Source organism: Agelaius phoeniceus, chromosome 1 (genome assembly GCF_051311805.1).
Source record: "Agelaius phoeniceus isolate bAgePho1 chromosome 1, bAgePho1.hap1, whole genome shotgun sequence".
NCBI lineage: Eukaryota > Metazoa > Chordata > Aves > Passeriformes > Icteridae > Agelaius > Agelaius phoeniceus.
The window spans coordinates 148108660-148129165 of record NC_135265.1 but is presented as its reverse complement, the minus strand read 5'-3'; the positions used below and the strand labels follow the sequence as shown (position 1 = coordinate 148129165).

General features: G+C 42.0%; 1 protein-coding gene across 3 annotated transcripts in view; it reads right to left on the bottom strand.

Annotated features, from left to right (window-relative positions):
- Window positions 1-18619, bottom strand: part of KHDRBS3 (KH RNA binding domain containing, signal transduction associated 3) — a 90432-nt gene extending 71813 nt beyond the window's left edge. For all 3 annotated transcript variants that reach the window (XM_054634983.2, XM_077189294.1, XM_077189297.1), the window contains exon 1: window positions 18098-18619. In XM_054634983.2, the coding sequence (XP_054490958.1) occupies window positions 18098-18185 (88 nt within the window). In that variant the 5' untranslated portion in view covers window positions 18186-18619. The remainder of the gene's footprint in view (window positions 1-18097) is intronic.
- Window positions 18620-20506: the final 1887 nt, after the last annotated feature.

Genomic DNA, 20506 nt, shown 5'->3' with positions numbered 1-20506 from the left:
ACCTCGATCTCTTGGAAGGTGATGTAGTAAACAGCTCTTGAAAACCATTTCCAAGCACAGAAGGTCAAGATGAGAGCAGTTGGCACAAATTTATGGCAGGGAAGCCACACACACTAAACAGCACTATGAACAATGTGAGATGAGACAAGAGCTGATGTGTCCACCCCATCTGTAGTAGGGCTTTTGATAAGTTTCCCACACCCCATCCTCATGTGGACTGATGAGGCACGGGACAGAGACATGAGGCAGACTGAAAACTGAAAACTGACCTGCCTGGCTCAAAGGACTCTGTCAGGGGCACCACAACCAGGCCAGCCAGGGGCCAGACTGCAGTGGTGAGCTCTGAGGGTCAATGATATTTAACATGTTCATCAGTGACCTGGCTGAGGGCACAGAGTGCAGTTCCAGCAGCTTTACACAGCAGAAAACCAGGAGTGATCCAAACACCAGAGGGATGTGATGACACTCAGAGTGCCTGGAAGAGGTGGAGGAATGGGCAGCAGTCCTGTGCACTTCAAAGGGAAGTGCAAAGTCCTGTGCCTGTGGAGGAATAACCTCATACAAGAGAACCTCATGCCTGGAAAGCAAACAGCCAGAAAGCAGCTTTGCAGAAGAGGACCTGAAGCTCAAACAAGCTGAGCACCAGCCAGGAAGATGCACTTGCAAAGGCCACCAGCACCTGGGCTGCACCAGAACAGCACTGCCAGCACTGTGGAAGTGGTGATCCTTCCTCTCATGCAAGTTTTAGCAAGATTTCTGCTGCTTTCTTGAAGAGTTTTGAAATTATTTTTTGGAGGAAAGATTTGTTCCATCTTTGGTATTTAAAAAAAATACTATTTCTAATAAATCCTTACTCCAGCCCAATATTTATTCCTCATTATGTACTGGAACATAGAAAGCCATGATTTGTTACCTGAAAGCATGGTAGAAATCAATGTTATTCATTCATCATAGAAATGCTAGAACAGTCCAGAGAAACAGATATGGACAGACACAGGGTACAGCAGTCCATTGTTTTCCCTCTCCATTGTGCAAGGCTGAAAATGCACACAGCATGCAGCTCTTCCCACTGCTTCCCAGAATGCAATATTGTCCAAAACGCATTTTCTGTCCAATAAGAACTTGTCACTGTCCACATTTCACACAAGGTTAGGGAAAGGAACAGAGATAAAGCTATTGGAAGTATCTATAGTGCTTCTAAATTCTTATGTTTAATTCAGTGAAATTCAGAGTTAGCACCAGACACTGCTATGACTTAAACTCACACCCCCTGATCCTACACAAGCTCTACCAACCAGTATAACCTCAATCTTACTACAGAATTGATAAAAAACATCTATATATTCTGTGGCATTGCAGTGATTGAGTGAACTCAAAGTGAATGCAATCACTGCTTAGAGGCTCTAAAAGATGAACCATTGAAAACAGTATAGGCTGGAGTAATCTTCATGCATAATCTCTTGTTTCAACCTACTGTTTGTAATCTTCTCATTTTGCTGATTTTTAACACAAGCTTCCTGCTCCTTTGATATAAATTTCTCAGAATCTGAGAAATTCTGTGTCTGAAACTTTGTTTACTAAAGCACAAACTACTGATCTGCAAGTGTGCTATGAAAAAAGTAATCTTGTACAGAAAGAACACAAAACCACAAAACAGGTGTATGTCATGGGTCATAAAATGGATGAATTGCATATTTTACTCTGCAAAACAACCAAAAAAATCACAAATTTTAAAAATGCTTTCATAATATTTATGAAAAAGGTAACAACCTAAAAGGCATTTGTGCATTCTGACCCACAGATGTAGGAAACAAAACTGTGGACTGTGGTTGGCACATGTAAAAGAAAAGGGGCTAATTCCAACACACCATCCTGGATTAGGTTAACACAACCCTAATCCTCTAACCTCAAAGCCAGGTTGGATGGGCTTTAAGCAAGCTGGTCATTGTTTGTGGAAGGTGTCCTTGCCCATGGCAGGGGGGATTGTAACCAGATGACCTTTAAGGTCCTTCCAACCCAAACCACCTCAAGATTCCTTCAGAAGGCCATGACTTCCACTACCAGCAGATAAAAGAGGTAAAGCACCACTTTTGACAAAATTAATGTAGGCAGTACCTTGATTTTTTGTCACCCATTACAGTCCTGGGCTGCAGTAATGCAACTTGGCAGGAAAAGGCAGCTTGCACATTTACTGTCCTATGGGAAAGTGCAGCTTAAAGAAATTTGTGCGGTAATTTTTTGTATGAGCTTCAACATAAATTGGATGTTAAAAACTTCAAACATCCAAGTTAAAAATTAACTAGCAGAGGGATAACATTAATTACAATCCCTTTCACATGCTCAATAGCAGGCAAATCCAAATTATTTTCTGTGTATGAAGACATATATTACACAGAATAATGCATATTGCTACCACATTCAATTTTTTTTCCCGAAACATAATGCTATTAAACTTATTTCTATGAAATTAGTTGAACCACTTTGCAGAATTGTAGAACAAGATCAGACTCCCCTAGAAGTGTTATAAAACTTGAAAGTCCATCTTAGGGACTCAATCCAGCTGTAAATCTTAAGGAAAGGACCAAAGATCTTTCAACAGACCAGTTTTTGCAGGAAAGCAGCCACATCTACAGCTCTAGATAAATCTCTGCCTCTGTAGGACCATGTGCCTATCCATGCAGCACCTTCCCTGAAAAAGGCCATCTTCCAACTTTCATGGCATCTATGAAGAGTTTTTTTTTTTCTTAAACTAGTATTTCTAGCATTGACCTAGTAGAACATTATGCATCTTTCCAAATTTAAGAAAAACTGCAACAAACCATGTTTTATACCTGCCTAAATATCTGAAGTAACTACCAACTTATGCCAGCAAGCTTTTGCAGAAACACACCTTACAATGCTAAAATACACTACAGTTTTAGTAGTATTTATGGTGTGGGTTTACTATGGTGTGGTAAGAAACAGTTCTGACTCAAAATCTTTCTCTAAAGAAATTATCTTCATGTTTACCTTAAATGTAACTAAGCAGTTAGTTCTGGTTAAGTTATATTTTGAACTAGTAAATTTGTTTACAAAAAGCATATTTCTTCAGTAAAAAGTATTTTTAAAGGTCTAAGTTTCTTTCCAACAGACGTGGTTATGGTATAACTGTAAGAATCAGGAAAACTGCATGTTCTGTGCAACTCAGCAGTCAAGACATTACAAATTCATTTGTCTTAATGGTTTGTTTTGAAGACAGTTTAAAATCAAATGCTTATATAGAAATCTAAAATGTGATGCCTGAGTTTTACTGCAGCCAAATTATGTCATGAAGTTATTTGATAAATTTACTTTAGACATGTTACTGTTTTAGTTTTCATCCAGCTAATTTCAGAATGCAAACTTTCACTGAATACTTTTTCCCAGTGATGAGCACGTGGGTTCTTAGGGGAGTAATTCCTATATTCAGTAGTTTAAATAGCATATTTCAGTACATTTCTACAGATTATACACTGAAAATCAACTACTACGAAGTGTCACAGGCACAAAACAGCTAACACCTTTAAGAGCAGTAGAACAATTCACAGGGAAGTTCACCTACATTCAAGGTGAGACAGCAAAAACAAAACCAGTCATATTTTTAACAGTCATGCTGGGAACCTGCAGAAGCTGCTTCTAACCAGACACCTGCCCTGCCTGTCCCCCACCTGCCTTCACAGCCCCATATATTCAAGTTTCTGCTCCTTCATCACTTCTGTCTGCCAAGAAACAATAAGAAAAGTGCCAACGCAAACTACCTGAGGTGCCATTACTTCTTGATTCAGTGATGCTTAAATTGCTTTTATATGGAAAAGAAAATGTTGATGCTCCATTTTCCAAAAGTACAGAATGAAGTTATCTTCTAGATGTGGCAGAGGACAAAGGGAATGAATTTTAAAAAAATACAGCTGCTTAAAAAATTTAGAGTCTGGGTACCTAAAAGATGAAGGACAGCTGAGACAGCAATAACCAGTTAAGGGGTAGACTTTTCTATTGCTCCTTGCTACTTGAGAGAAACAATGGAAAAAAAGAGCATTTGGGAAGAAACTCAAACAGTTGCAATGGGTATTTGTGCACCCCTGAAGTCTTCCTAGAGAAAAGGTCATGTGTTACTAAGTCTCAAATCTCACTTCCCCCTCTCCATTCATTGACTTAGAGCAAGTGCAGGAATGACATGTCCAGTCACATACAGAATAACCACCTGAAGAGGCTGGATGTGTTATTTTGCATACACCCAAGAAATAAAGGTGCTTCACTGAACTGAAAAGTCTGACTGTCCACTAATAGGTCTGAAAAGGACATTTAACCACAGGGAATAGAAACTCTTTCTCGTGCCAACAGGAGAGACACACTCACAAATCCCTCTACCAAATCTGACATGTAGGTTTAAAGACTCAATCATCAGTGTGTCATAGAGCCAGAGAATACCAGAAATGCTACCATGAATTTTCATAGATCATAAATGGAACTACATTCCCAGACCTGCTCTTTTTGCAGGATCCCTTTCTAAAGCAAGACACAACTAATTTAATAGACTACTACTAATACTTGCTATAACTGTAACTTTAAAAATACGAATATAACACTAAATTATCAAAAAGAGCTGGGAATGAAGGAAAGCTTTTATCACTAAATTCATATAGCTTATACTTTATCCTTGTATAATAACTATATATTGGCAGTACCCCTTGACAAGAAGCATGAGATTAACTATGTAGCTGGCCAGGAATATCTGTTCTGTTTAATCTATTTTTCTGAAGGGGCCATCTGCTCTTATTTCTTCATTTTGTGGCTTAAATTGAAATTGCATTCACTATTCTGTTAGGATTTCAATTAGGTACATGTAAAATTTCTCCCACGTCAGGATGGCTGTTTTGAGGATGAAGTACTGTAAGGGGAAAAGGTGTTATTACAGAAATATTATTGATATTATTGATACAGCTCAAACAGCTGATTAATGATCAATAAAATTAAAGAAAAATAATGCAAAAAATTGGTTTTATTACAGCACAGCTTGACATCCATTACTAACAGTATGCATAGCCATGTTTAAGGCACCAAACCTGAATAAAGGAACTACGTTTGCTTTCTGCATTCCCTCCACTCAGCTCTTTTCCAATGACTCTGGAGAAAAGCTTCAAATCTCTGCTTTGATAGCAGCAATGAAACCTTTCCAAGTGAGAAGCTGAAAAATGCCTCATAGAGATGCTGACAAGACATACCATAGCATCATTTGCACAGACTTAGAAATAATGAAGTCACTGCTAAAACACTTACTGAAATACAAGGTAGAGCTCCAGCCAGTTACTACTACTCCAGTGCAATAATACAAAGTTCAGCAAAATAGTCTGAAAGAACAGTAAAGAATAAAAACTACAGTTTTACCTTATACTTTATCCAAGTGGGAGAAAAAGTACTCTTGATTCAGTTATTTTCTATCCATTTCACTGCATTCCCCAGAAAAATGACCAAGCAGGAGGCTATCCAGCAAGTTGAGTACTTTAGTTATTGTGTAGAGTAACTAAATAATCAGCATCAGCCTCCTGCAAGGCATCAGAGCAAGCAGCCTCCTAGCCCAGGCAGTCATTGGAAGCTTTGGTCATTGCTTTGAACACAGGAACAGGAATAAGGGATTGGTACCTTCAGGACCTACAGCGTACTCAGAAACAGAAAATACATTATGTTAGCACAATGCTCAGCACACCAGTGAAATCTAAACTATAACCTAAAAGTTAAGAGAGCAAATCACATCCATTTTCCACTATCAGGGCATTAATCTAAAGGATAATTCACTTAGAGTTCTTTATAGACCTGATCCCACAGCCAGCTACTTGCCACTTATGTGGTAATGAAATACACACCAGCATTTTTAATTAATGTTATACTGAACTATGTGAACTATTACTTAGGGTTTCAAACAAGGCCTATTATTTCAGGTCTGCAAACTATATAAGTGCATCTATAAATAAATAATTTATAAATACCATCATGGTAATTTCCCTGTACTCTCCATTTAATCAGCTGAAAATAAAGGAATATTTTAAGAGCTTAAAATTTAGAAGTCTTGGAAAGTTGCTTTTAAAATTTTATTCAAGATTTTTCAAATTGGACTGACAGCAGTCTTAATAGTTCAAGCATTCATGAAGAAAACAACACAAGTCAAAGCTACTTCAGGTCATAGAAGGGTTTGGGGTGGAAGTGACCTTAAATTTCATCTAGTTCCATACCCCCTGCCATGGGCAGGGCTGCCTTCCCCTAGGCCAGGCTGCTCAGAGCCCCATCCAACCTGACCTGGAACAGACTCCAAGGGATGGGGCTTCCACAGCTTCTCTGGGCAACCTGTGCCAGAGCCTCAGCACACAGAGAAGAATTTTCTTCCTAATATATAATCCATATTTCTCCCCCTTTAGTTTAAAACCATCCCCGTGTATGATATGGTGTCATCCTCAATATATAAAGAGAGGGGCAGAAGGAAGAGGTGGACATTTGGAGTGGGAGGAATAAGGAAGGAGGAGGATGTTCCAGGTGGAAGCGTTTGTCTCCTCGAGCCACAGTCAGGTGTGATGGAATCCTGCCTTCCCAGAGATGGCTGAACACCTCCCAGCTCACGGGAAGCAGAGAATGGATTCCTTGTTTTTCATTTGCTTGTGTGTGTGCAGCTTGTACCTTGCTTATCCAAGTACCCTCTATTCACCCAGAGTTTTGTAGTTTTTACTCTTCCGATTCCCGCACCCGTTCCCTCGCGGAGGCTGGGGTTACAGAAGGACAGGGACACACCTGCGCCTCGGGGACAGACAGGACACATCTGGCTGCGGGAGCTGCTGCGGCAGCGAACAGCGATGGCACCGCCTGGCCCCGACCCCGCTCTCCGGAGGGGCTGGCACCCGATCCCAATCCCGCCTCTCCCGGGAATCGCACCCATTCCTACAGCCCCGAGCGCAGCTCCCCCGGGGGGACGACACCCGAGCCCGGGAGCCCCAGTCCCGCCTCTCCCGGTGGGCTGACGCCCGACCCCGGGACTTCCGATCCCGGCTCTCCCGGGGAATCACATCCGATCCCACAGCCCCGATCGCGGCTCTCCCGGGGATCACACCCGTATGTACAGCCCCGATCCCGGCTCTCCCGGGGAATCACATCCGATCCCGGCTCTCCCGGGGAATCACATCCGATCCCACAGCCCCGATCCCGGCTCTCCCGGGGAATCACATCCGATCCCACAGCCCCGACCCAGAGGAAATCACATCCGATCCTACAGCCCCGATCCCGGCTCTCCTGGGGATCACACCCGTATGTACAGCCCCGATCCCGGCTCTCTCAGGGGATCACATGTGTTCCTACAGCCCCGATTCCCGCTCTCCCGGGGATCACACCCATCCTACAGCCCCGATCCCGCCTCTCCCAGGAGATCACACCCGATCCCACAGCCCCGACCCAGAGCAAATCACACCCGATCCCACAGCCCCGATCCCGGCTCTCCCGGGGATCACACCCGATCCTACAGCCCCGATCCCGCCTCTCCCAGGGGATCACACCCGATCCCACAGCCCCGACCCAGAGCAAATCACACCCGATCCCACAGCCCCGATCCCGCCTCTCCCGGGGGATCACACCCGATCCCGGGAGAGGCAGGGCCGGGCCGCTGTCGCCCCCTCCTGGCACCGCTCCAGAAATAATTCCCGAAACACTAAAACCCTCCCGAAACGGGTCCCCCAAAAATGAAACATACAGAATGCCTTCTCTAGTAACTAGTGCCCTAATCATAATAGAGTTGTCTGGAACAGATGCATTCAAAAATCGTTCTGCAAAAGCTGCATCGTCAATAGCTCTGCATCACTACATGTAAGATGTTGTATTAGAATCTTGTCAGAAAACTCACTGTGGAATGCTTCTAATCTTTACAAAGTGTGCTCATATTAATAGCTTGTAATCACCCCAAATCCTAAAATTCACAGACGATATAAGGCTGGAAAACTTCTTCAGAGGTCATTAATCCTCTGTCATGGTTTAGCCCCAGCTAGCAGCTAAGCCCCACACAGAAGCTCCCTTCCCCCCCAGGAGGATGGGGGAGAAAACTGCAAAGGTAAAATTAATAGACTTTGTGGGTCGAGATAAAGACAGTTTAATAGTAGGTAAATCAAAATCCATGCACATAGGCAAAGCAAAACAACTCGTCCACCCCTTGCCACGGCCAGGCAGGTGCTCAGCCATTCCCAGGAAAGCAGGGCTCCATCACACATAATGGTGACTTGGAAAAACAAACACCATCACTCCAAATTTCCTCTCTTCCTTCTTCCCCCCAGCTCTATTTGGTGGGCACAATGCCATATAGTTCAGAACATCTCTTGGGTCAGCTGGGGCCAGCTGTCCCAGCTGTGTCTCACCCCATTCCTTGTTCCCCCACAGCCTCCTCACTGGTGGGGTGAGGAGCAGAAAAGGCTTGAATGAGCAGAAAAGGCCTGAATGAGCAGAAAAGGCCTCTGTGTAAGCTCTGCTAAGCAGTAATGAAAACATCCCTGTGTTATCAACACCATTTTCACCACAAATCTAAAACAACCCTACACTGGCTACTGGGAAAAAAAATAAATTAACCCCAGCCAAAAACACCACATCCCTCACAAGCAGTTTATGACTACACTTACATCATCCCCAGCATTTGTTTCACATGGTATTAACAGGCTTCTGTGAAGACTCAGGTGCCTGCAGAAACTAAAAGGTCTAAAGAACAGCAAGCCTTAAAAATATAAGTCTTTCATTGTATGCTTTTATACAGTAGGCCAATAAAAACCCAATCATTTTTCCAGACTGTGGATGCATGGTGTAATAAAAAGGTCAAGGGTATATGATAAGCAAAAAGAATCTTTAAGACTAATCTGTGTAACACAAGACAAATTGGATCACAAGAGCCTTTTCCAGTCTTTAAGATCCAGTACCAAGGTGCTGCATTTCACCTTGCAGACAATCCAGCCTAGGATATTACTGGGATAACTCTACATAGGGAGCAAGTGTTAACAAGGGCTAAAGGTATCACTGCAGCCCATCTGCTGTGAAACAGCTTAGCTCCTCCAGACACACCAGGCTTTAAATGGAGAAACTCAACCAATCATTAAGAACAAACACTTTTCCTCTGAGAAACATCTCCAACTACCACAAAGATTTTGGGGAATCTTTTAAAGGAAGGCAGAAAACTGATCTGTGACCAAGTTTCTTCAAAATTAGGACTTCTTGAGCCTAAAATAATAGGTTGGAAGTGGTCATGAAGCAGTTGGATACTTAATAAAGTGAAAAAGTGCCTTCTGAGCTTTTACAACTCTACAAATGGATCAAGAACATCATACTCAAACTGTGCTTCTACAGCTGAGAAAAATCTGTTTTCCTTCAAGCTCAGGAGGGGAGATGGGGTACAGTTAAACACCATAAAATGTCAAATAACCAAAGAGACATGAAAACCATAGTGCCTTTCACTTTAACAGAAGTGAAATTTATCATTTAGCACTAGCCTGGAGGTGGACAGGGAAGGAAAGGGTGATTTTTTTACTCCATTGTTTTACCCCATGGAGCTGTATCACTGAAGTCAGCATGGAGGGCATCGCAACATTTCTGCTTAACAGCAGAAGAAAGGCAACAAAAATCACCTTAACCCTCAAATACTGCAGGGAGCAGAAACTGGGCTTCTTACCATGGACACATCAGGATTGGTATTGACCACCTCTAGTTAATTAGGACATGGATCAAAATGAACCAGTAACAAAAACCTTTGTCCACTACCAGCAAACAGAGAAGGACACATGAAAGGAAGAATGACCACATTAGAAGCAGTCCTTCCATTTGTACATCTGAAAATCATCATTTTTATCCCAAAGCAGTAGGAAAAATTGGCTGACAACATCTAAAACCTTTTGCTTTCAAACACATCTGCTTCCCAGAGTACTGTCACTGAATGGTTTGAGGCAATAAAAGGCTACAGACACATTTCTTCTCTAAGCATTCAACAAATGCAGCAGCAGTGAGAGCAGTAGCAATTTATAGAATCATGGAATATCCTGACTTGGAAGGGACCCACAAGGCCTGAAGTCCAACTCCTGGCCCTGCACAAGACCAGCTCAAGAATCCCACCATATGGCTGAAAGCATTGTTCAAATATTTCTTGAGCTCTGTCAGGCTTGGTGCTGTGACCACTTCTCTGGGGAACCTGTTCCAGTGCCCAGCCTTCCTCTGGGTGAAGAACATTTCCTCAACATCCAACCTAAACCTCCCCTGACAGAGTTTCAGGCCTTTTCCTCAGGTCCTGTCACTGCCCGCAGAGAGAAGAGATCAGTGCAAGCCTCTCCTTTTCCCCTCATGAGGATGTTGCAGACTGCAATGAGGTCTCCCCTCAGTCCCTTCTTCCCCAGGCTGAACAGACCAGGTGACCTCAGTCACATCTCATATGGCTTCTCCTCCAAACCATTCATCTTCATATTCCTCCTCTGAACACCCTTTAATAGTGTTATATCTTTGCTATATTGTGATTTATATTGTGGGGTCTGAAACTGCACACAGTACTTAAGACATTTTCCTATGCTCTTTGTCTTGTCCACATAAAGGCATCTTACTCAGAATGTTCCTTTTGAACAATCCTGATGGATTATTAAAGTCAAAGAAAATCTGTAAATCCTCAAAGGATTTGCAACTTCAGGTTTTCACTGTCACTATATTATACCAAGATCAGCACAGCAGCAGTTGTTATAAAAAATTTTCTGTTGGCTCAAGTACAATGGGTTTACTGAAATGATTTCTAATATTTTAGGTTTCCAATTACTTTGTCAACAAATTCTTCCTAGAAAATAAAGATCTATAAAAGAACACCCATACAAGCCAAGAAAGTGAAAGATTTACCATCTACAAGAATTAAACTGACATTTTTTTGCTGCCTTGCAACTTCGTTGAAGTTGAGTTGCTACCTGCAGCCAAAAGTCTGAAAAACACATCAAAATAAGAAATGAAAGGCATCCAGCAAATAGTAACTAGAGATGGAGAATAGAAAGGAAATCCATTTAACTGCCTAGTTTCTTAATAAGTTTGCCTTGACAATAAGGAAAAATGCTGAAAAACAACAACACAGCATAAAAGAACCGTAAGTGATAAATATGACAAAGGCAAGTTTAAGCAAAGGAAAAATTTAAGATAGGATAAACACACAAGAATAAAACATGCACTGCTCAGCTGTGGAGGTACAAAATACATCAGTCAGTCTAACAATGCTTCCTCATGCTACCTCTCCAGTTACTGCTCTTTAATTTGTTCCTTGGCATAAACAGCCAACCTACAGCTACTGTACAGCCCAAGTCATCGACAGTTCAAAGAGCTTAACAATTTAGCAGGAATAAAATATCCATAAATGCAACTAATTCTGAGGCAAAGATGTCAAGACACACAAAATCTACTGGTTCTTATATCTGGTTTAAGAGTTAATCATCTATTGCTAAAGCATTGTGCATTTTTTCATTTCACTTCTTGGCCAGACATTTCACCACTGGTGTTCAGGGCCTCTTTGCATCTTTATTCACTCCTGAAGGCAGTCAGGCTCTCAAAACACAAGTCAAAGATCCTTTTCACATACCAATCAGACTAGCAAGAGGCCTACAGACCTTCTCAAACTTGCAAAGCACTGTATTTTCCCATGATTTCCTCAAAGATTAAGACATATGGACTTCTGTAAGTAGAATGCCACAAGAAAATTAAATTCCCAAGTCCATATGCCCTTATGGCCTTAGCTTAAGGCCATAAAGATCTTAATTTTCTAGCTACTGTTACACTTGGAAAAAAAAAAAAAAATCACACTTGGCTAGAAATATATGGCTCTAAAATAATTCCCAGAACTATCACCACCCCTATCAAACAGCTTCCATGGCATGGGTGAGACTTGCCTTCCCAGGACTCAGGGGTAGACTACACCACTTTATCAAGATATTCCACATGCCCAGTATAGAAGCCCTGTTCTTTGTTATCTTCTATTTGAAAAACAGTATTAGTAATGTAAACATTAAGTTTGCAAGATTCCTGCAGAGCTCAGCTTAGAACAGTCAGTTAATTCACCATAAAATATTAGGTGTGTCACTTACCAGTTAATCTATCTAAACATGCTTTTTACTGAACCCTGCTAAATACTAATTAAAAAGTCATGCAGTACCACACTGAATACTTTACAGACTCTTCTCAACTCTGATACCTGATTCTTTCAAAGAGAAGTGCATCCTAAATTCTTTTGTTTCTTAATTATACTTGAAGTCAGGGGGCAGAAAGGTCACATACATAAATTTTAAATATACACAAGAAAAGTCCAACAAGCCACAGGCCAGAGGAACAGTGCTGTGACCTTCTTTCTGATTCCCCCAGTAAATAAGTACTCAGAAGGTTACAGCTTTAATTTGCATGGCTGGTGTCAAAAAGGATTGAAAGTGACAAACCATGTCAGCCTGCATTTGAAACCTTTAAATTCAATCTCTCTCATTGACTGCCAAAGTGAGTGTGCAAGTGAATTAGGAGTCAGCTTTACACTAACTGTGATTGCAGTGAGTGGCTCTAGGCTCCGTCAGGCTTCAGAACAGATGAGCCCAGGGGTGAAGAAAGTATGATTATCTTCAGCTGCATTTTGCAGAAGCCCTGTTAACATGACTGGAATATCTGATAAACTACTTCCACAGCCTTTTAAGAGAGCAAAATTGAGATCTAACTTTTAGGAAGCCCTTTGACTGCCCCAATATAGTTTCACTGAAGTAAAAGCAAAGAGCAATCATAACAAAAATGTGAACTGAAGTTTTACCAAATACAGATGGCTGAGATGAGAGACAGACCCAGAAATATCCCTTCTGCCCTCCAAGAGTTACTACTCTTCATGCTGCTTTAAGAAAACAGAAATAGAAGCCAAGTCAGCCTTCCCTAGTTTGATGGTGCAACCATTACATCATATCCATTCCCATTACTGCCATTTGAATTTCTCATCACACTTGGCCTGGGAAATATCCAATTCCACCTAAACATTTTGCTTACAGTGCTGTCTTCTAGTAATCAGACTAAACCCAGAAGAGTTTATTTCTGGTTAGCTTCTAAGAATAGCAACTAAAAGTGACCAGCAGTCTGAAAAAAACCTGAGGAACCCAAAACTTACTACATTTCATACGATGCTCTGAGTAATTTTAAAACACAGCTTTCTACAGCCATATCTCATTTTCAAAACACCTATAACCTTCATGAAGTGCTCTGAAATCCTCAGAGTAGGACACTTGAAACAAGTATTGTTTCTGTGATTGGTAATATAACAACAAAAAAGGAGAGTTTGGGCCTTACACAGATGGTGATTCAACACCATTAGTGACTGAATGAGCAGTACCATGTGTCTGTGCCATGCCACAAAACAGGAAAGTGGATGCTACAGTGGCAAACTGATTACTTACATTACAACACAGCTATGTCACTCCACAATCACATTTATTTTTGATAAATTAAAGAAAAGCACAAAACTCCCTGCAAGCTTACACAGATTTATTGAAAGTTGTCCTGGTTGGCTGGGATAGAGTTCATTTTCTTCCTAGTGCCTGGTGCAGTGCTGTGATTCAGTATGAGCTGACAACACAGTGATGTTTTGGTTGTTGCTAAGTAGTGCTTACTCTAAATCAAGGACTTTGCAGTGTCTCATGCTCTGCTGGGCAGTAGGTGCACAAGAAGCCCAGAGGGAGCACAGCCAGGACAGGTGACCTGAACTGGACAAAGGAATATTCCACAGCACAGGATGGATGTCCAGTACATAAACTGGGGGGAGTTGACTCAGAGCCACTGATTGCTGCTCAGGGACAGCCTGGGCATCAGTCAGCAGATGGGAACAACTGTATTGTGCATCACTTGTTTCTCTTGGGTTTTAGTCTTCTTTTTAATTTCCAGTATAATATTGTACTTTATTTCAGTAATTAAACCCACAAGTTGTACCTTTTTTTTCCATTCTCCCCAGATTCCACAGGGGGAAAAGCAATGAGTGGCTGCACAGTACCTACCAACCAAGCTGAGCTCAAACCACAACAAAAATCAGTAATATATATGGAACCTTAATTTATTGCTTAGCTCCTACTTCAACCATTTTTACAAAGCCAACTCTGCTGAAAAAAAAAAATTAGACCGCTAATATCCTTCACAAAGCAGAAAGTGAGTACACTCCCTCAGACTCCATTCTCCCTGATATTTAGGGAGGTACAGCTCTGATTACTGAAGTCCCAAGCAAAATGTGACACAAGAAACAGCAAGCCCCTGCTGATCACCACTAGCCACAGGCTCAGGGAAGCCATTCAACACAGTCAGCACATACAGCCATCTTCTGATAGGAAGGCTTGGTACTCCTGTACATCATCTCATCGACATTCTAAAGGAAGCCTTGCCAAATTCAGATGCTACAAGTCTCAAAACAGCTAAAATGAGCTTATAGGGAATTATTGCAGAGGTCCAGTCTGCACAAGAGAGCTGTCCTTCAGCAATGGAAGCAACTCTAACTTTCATTATGTACACATTTAATTATCCACACAAACCAAACAACTGCCAAGCACCCATTTTCACATCTCCCCTGTTGGAAATGTGTCTGGTATCACCATGTTTTATTTACAGTTTGCTTCTTCCATCTGCAGTTTCACATACTTCATTCAACATTCACTAACTGCTCATCTTGAATCACTACTATAAATAAACGTGAAAGAAGGTAAAGTAACTTTTCTGTCACGGATCTTTCAGTACTTTTAGAGCATCGCTCATGAACCAAGTTATGAGGATCAACACTACACTTGCACATTTACCAACATTTACAAACAACATCAACTGCAAAAACAGCCTTCAAAATAAGGGTGGGTTTCAGAACTACCATCACTCGCACAGACAAATATTTTTCAGATTTCACATAAAGATGAGCCCATGAGAGTTGAAAATAGGAAAACACAAATGTACTAAGCTCGTGTTTCTTCATAGAAGCTCATCTTTCCCCAGGTTCCTCATTTACAGAGTTTACTATAAACTAATAACTGGACAAAATTCCAGTTCCCACTGTCTGATACCAGCTGCAAATTAATCCTATTAGCATGGTCATCACACATGCAAATAAGTCCATTTCCAATCTATAACATGCTTAAGGGTTTATAGGCAAAAAAAAAAAAATCCCCTTTTTAGGATGGTTTAATGTTCAAGTACACAAATACATCTTTTTAATTAGAACAAGGGATAAAGTCTAGTCTCCTGGAAAAGATTCCCACTGTTCTACAATTTAAGCAGCAGTTAAATGTTTCAGTGACTGTTTAAAACAAAATTTAAGCACTAAGTATTGTATTTGTGTCCCAAGGAAACAGGGCATCAAATCCTTGAACAGAGTTCTCAACAAGAAAAATCAGGACTTACTATGCAGGAACATTGAAGGATACTAATATTTGATTTTAGTGCTTTCAAAACAGTATTTCAAGGCAGAGAAACTCCTCTCATATCTTAATTCAGAAAGACCGATTAATAATACTGCCCCCAAAAATATTCTTACAGCATCTTAGTTATTTCCACATTGTTCTTTTTTAACTGAAATGTTACCCAGGAACTTGAAGCAGGTCAAGCTTCACTTTTTAAATTTAAAATTATGTAATTTGTGTGTACACAAATTATAATGTGTAATTATAAGTATAATATGCAAATTCATCCACTTCCATTTGAAAACTATAATTACCACATTTCAGAAGTCTAGACCCAGGATTTTCCCTAGAAACCAAATTTCAACACGATTGGAAATTTTTTAGCCATTTGGCTCTTTTGTGTAAGCAGCAAACACACCTCAATTACTTCAGCATCTCAAAAGGATTCTACTTCATCCATACAACTCTTACAAATTACTCTTGAGTTTCTGAAGAAAGGCAGCTGATGTACAGTATTTCAGTTTAAGTAAATACAGATAGCAAATTTAATGCCACTAAGACACCAAAATGCTATTACATAATTAAGCTGGTTATTTAAAGCACTTAAAACCTTTGCTAAGACATTCTCTCACAGATACCCAAAAGAAGCCAAACTTAGAAACCTATTTCATTCTAAACTTAAAAGATAAACAAACCCAGTTAAAAAAATTAGACAAGCTATTTCATTTGCCTCCTCATGAACTAATACAGAAAATACTCAGTAGACCTGGCATACAAAATCCAAGCCAGAACCATTACATATACATTTGCACTAATAATTGTCACTCATTTAAGTGCATGGAATTATTACAATTGAGGAAAAAACAATCCCTGATAAAGTTAGTGTCATGGCAGGATGGGTTAGTAAAACATCCCCTCCTGAAGTCATATTTCCCACCTGTATTATACAGGGACTTCATCTGATCTGGCTCTTTGGTGATTCTACAATTAAACTATTATACATAGATATTACACAAATTTCTATTTTAAACTGTAGTTGCCAGTTGATTAGTCACCCTCAATCTTTTTTTTCTCCACCTCTAACATGTGAAACACTTCAGATATAATCCAAGACTTCACTTTCAAAGTAAACGAAAAAATCAAGACACCTACTAGATTACAGAGGTTGGATGCACATACAGGCTCTTTTGCTGGAGCTGAATATATGCATGCAGATACTGCGATGAAAGGCAAAAGTTTCAGTCCTCCCATTTATCATTTCAATGAGAACCTCAAAAAATATCATCAACTCAGCCAAAAGAACAGATCTACTTTCTTTAACACTGTTTACAAAATAGTAAATCACATGGTTCTGTAACTCCCTGGATTAATTTACACATGCAAAAAGATTTTTCACTACCTGGAGAGGAACCTCAATAATTTATAGCCATCAAGTTTAATTTTTACAAGCTTTTTCATTTACAGGAAATAACTGCTTATTTAACATAATTCTCCTTTTCCCACAATGATCAGGGACATTTTTACAGTTTCAAAGTTTGGAAAAATATGCAATATACCAACCACCCATGTACATGGACCTTCAATTCACTTAGCATATGCATTCCACAGTTGAAACTGACAGCTTCCCCTAACTCCAGAGTACTTCAGACAACAGTAATTCTCCTTCTGATTCTGAGACAGCCATTTGCATCTACTACACAGCAAAACCCACAACATATTAGAAGAACCCACATCAACTTAACTTGTTTCTGTTACAGGATGAAAAGCACACCAAGCACGGCTTTGCAATCACTGCAATTGAAGCCAAAATGATTTTGGCTATCACTATGTTTGGTGTGTTAGAGGACCAATTCATAGCTTATTTCACTTGAGCATCCTAAGCACTAGAGCAAGCATTTGTCTCTCCAGAGCTGTTCTTGAAAGTCGCCTGCCAATTATATAGTATATCCAAATGCACATTAAATCGTACTTTAATTCACACAGAATGACTTTTCTAGTCAGTACTGCATCACTGAAACAAAAAGCTAGCACTTTAAAGCACATCTGACTTGACAGATGCAGAAGGGGTGGGAGTAATTTATTATCAGGAGTTATATAATTGCAAAACAAAATATGCTTTATGTTTTTATGAAGGTTTACTAAAATGTAGCAGAGCCCAAAGTTTCTAAGAAAGGCCATCGGCAGCAGGTTCGTTCTTACGAAGGCTCACACACATGTAAACAATTGAATGTTCATTGTTCACAAACGGGGTAAAATAGGAAAACCTTCTGGGGTTTTAATTGACATGCAGCCCGAGCAGAGCACGGCAGACACAGCCATTCAACTCGGAATAATCTCTAACTCGAGTAGCGAGCGACGGCAGAGAAAACACGGAGGGAAGAGGGGCAGTGCGGGCGGGCACCCAGCGTGCGCGGCTGCCCGGGCGATGCTGCCCAGCACGGGAAGGGGAAGGCGCCCGGAGCCGGCAAACACCGACAGCCCGAACACAACAAAACCCCCCAGGCGGTGCCAGGCAAGGGTGAACCCCGCACCGAGAACCTCCACACAACAAACCCCTCCAGGCGGTGCAATAAGGAAAGGAGAACCTCGGGCTGAGCATCCGCGGCAGCCGCCGCTCACTCCGGGCCGTCCCCACGGCGGGACAAGGAGCCCCGCTCCGCCCCGCCGCCCCTCACCTTGGTTGACCAGCCGCAAGGCGTGGGTGAAGGACGGGTCCAGCGAGTCCTTCTCCGCCATCAGCTCGGGCAGGTACTTCTCGTCCATGGCAGCGGCGGCGGCCCGGAGCGGCAGCGGAGCCGGGGCGCCGGGTGCGCCCTCGGGGAATGAGCGGGTCCGAGTCCCAGGCAGCGGTAAATCCTCGGAGGCAGCGCTTCCCCCTGGCCGCCTCCCGCCCGGGGCTGCGGGGACGCATCCAGAAGGAAGCGCCGCAAGCCCCCGGCCAGGAGGGGGGAGAAAAGGGGCGCGGGTTGGGGGGACGCTCCCCCTCAGCGGACAAGGGGCGCGGACAAATCGCTCTGCGGAAGCGCACAAGGAGGTAAGACGGGAAAGAGACGCGCCCCGGGAGCCGCTGACCCAGGCAAGACGGGAGCCGCGCACACAACAAAAGAGACTGCTAGGCGGCGGCAGGTGCTGCGCACAGACCAATGCCACAAACACCACTGCCGGCCACACTGCGCCCACTGAGCGCGGAAAACGCGCCGCACCAGCTTTATATACCACCTCAGACCACGCCCCCCGGCAGCCTTTAGCCCCGCCCAGGAGAAGTGCCCCGCCCCGGCTCCTTCCAATGGGCGGGGATAGCAGAGCCCCACAAGTGTCCCCTCCTTGCTCAAGTGAAGGCTCCTATTGGATGGCGTGGATTGTCAATCAGAGAAGACCCGTCGCTTCTCATTGGTCGCTGCTTCTGGCCCCGCCTCCCCGCGGTCGGTGAGGGGCCGGTGCTGAGGGGCGCTCCCACAGCGGCTCCGCACCGCGAGCCGAGCGGGAGCGGGGCGGGAGAGGGGTGGTGTCTGCACCATCGAGACTCACAGCGCTCCTCAGACCCCAGAGCGACCCTTCCCACACACGATTCCACTCCGGGGCCGTAGGATCTGTGAGAGAGGTCGGGGATCCAGGACGGCGTCCTTTCAGTCCTTGTTAGATCTTACGGAGAAAGGCAGATCTATGTGTTTAAAGTCGTGCAAACGCTATTTTATTTTCTTTTTCCCTCTCACAAACAGCGTATTTTCTATCCAGTGTTTTGTGCTTTTGCCTCTAGTAATACAAACCACTTCATAAATACCAGCCAAAACCCCGTATTTCTGATGAGTTGCCCAGATGTGCGGCTCTAAGTGGGTTTGGGATTCACCCTGTTCTAAACCAGGAAAGAGAAGCAAAGTTTAAAAGACCTTTAAGACCTTAAAAAGACCTTTTGTAGAGGATGCATTTGTTGTACTAGGTCATGATTGGCTCTGTTCTTTAGCTTTGAGGCTTTACATCGCTTCCTTATTAGTCCTTAGGTGTCTCATCAATGAATCTTGGGTGACAAAAGCCCGGAGGAAGCCAGACCAGCTCTTCTCTGTCACAGAGCACAAGGGCAAAGCAGAGGAAAATTACTAAATCACTGAAGCCAAATCCATAAAGTAGCATTTTAAATCAGTGTTTATTGGGTAAGCCAATAAGAGACTTTGATGATCTAGACTTAAAAGACCACGAAAAAATACTCTTATATCTGTGAATTGAATAACCATATGTGTACTTCTGTATTTCATGGAAAAAAAAAATCTGTGATATATCTTACTCATATCCTTGCAATACAGGGAGGAAGAAACTGTAAAAGTAAACCAGCATGAGAAATGCTCACTCAAAGCTTGGAAGCAGAGGTTAAGGCTCCCTTCTCAGAACTGCAAGTGCTCTTTCACCCTGAAAACCAAAAGCTTATATTTTAAGGTGTCTTATTCCTTGTTGCATTTCAGAGATTGCAATGCCCCATGAAACAATGTCTGGTATGTTACAACATGAAGCATACTTGATTTATACTCTCTGTACAACCATTCCAAATAAATCTTGATCCAAAATGAACAGAAACAAATTTGCAAAGTTCTATTTAAAAAATTCTTTTGCATGACATCAAGCTCAATGGATAGAATTAAAGCATACAAGCAGCTGGAAGAATTTGAATTAAAATGAATGTTTTTTTCAACCTTCCATATACGTCTTCTATATAAAAGTACTGAAATGCAGCCATCTGTTGTGAAGCAGGCAGGCACATACAACTCTTGACACAGAACAATATGTAGGAGTGTAATCTTTATTGAGTGACCTGGAGCAAAAAAAAATCCTTATTTTTCCAGTTAAGCCTAAATGTACTTAAAGTTGTACTAAAGCATGCAGGACCTCAGACAGAAAGATAGTTATTACAAATTGTGTAAAAAACAATGCACTTTTCTTGGAAAGAGTCATATTCTCCCCGGTAACTGATTAAACAAACATTTGGTTTTTCAAGAAACCACAGTATTTCTTCCCATATTATACCAATTCCCTCTGGCTTTCAACAAAGAAAGACTTACTGGAAGTCTGAAGACTTGGTTCTCTCCAGGTCTGTA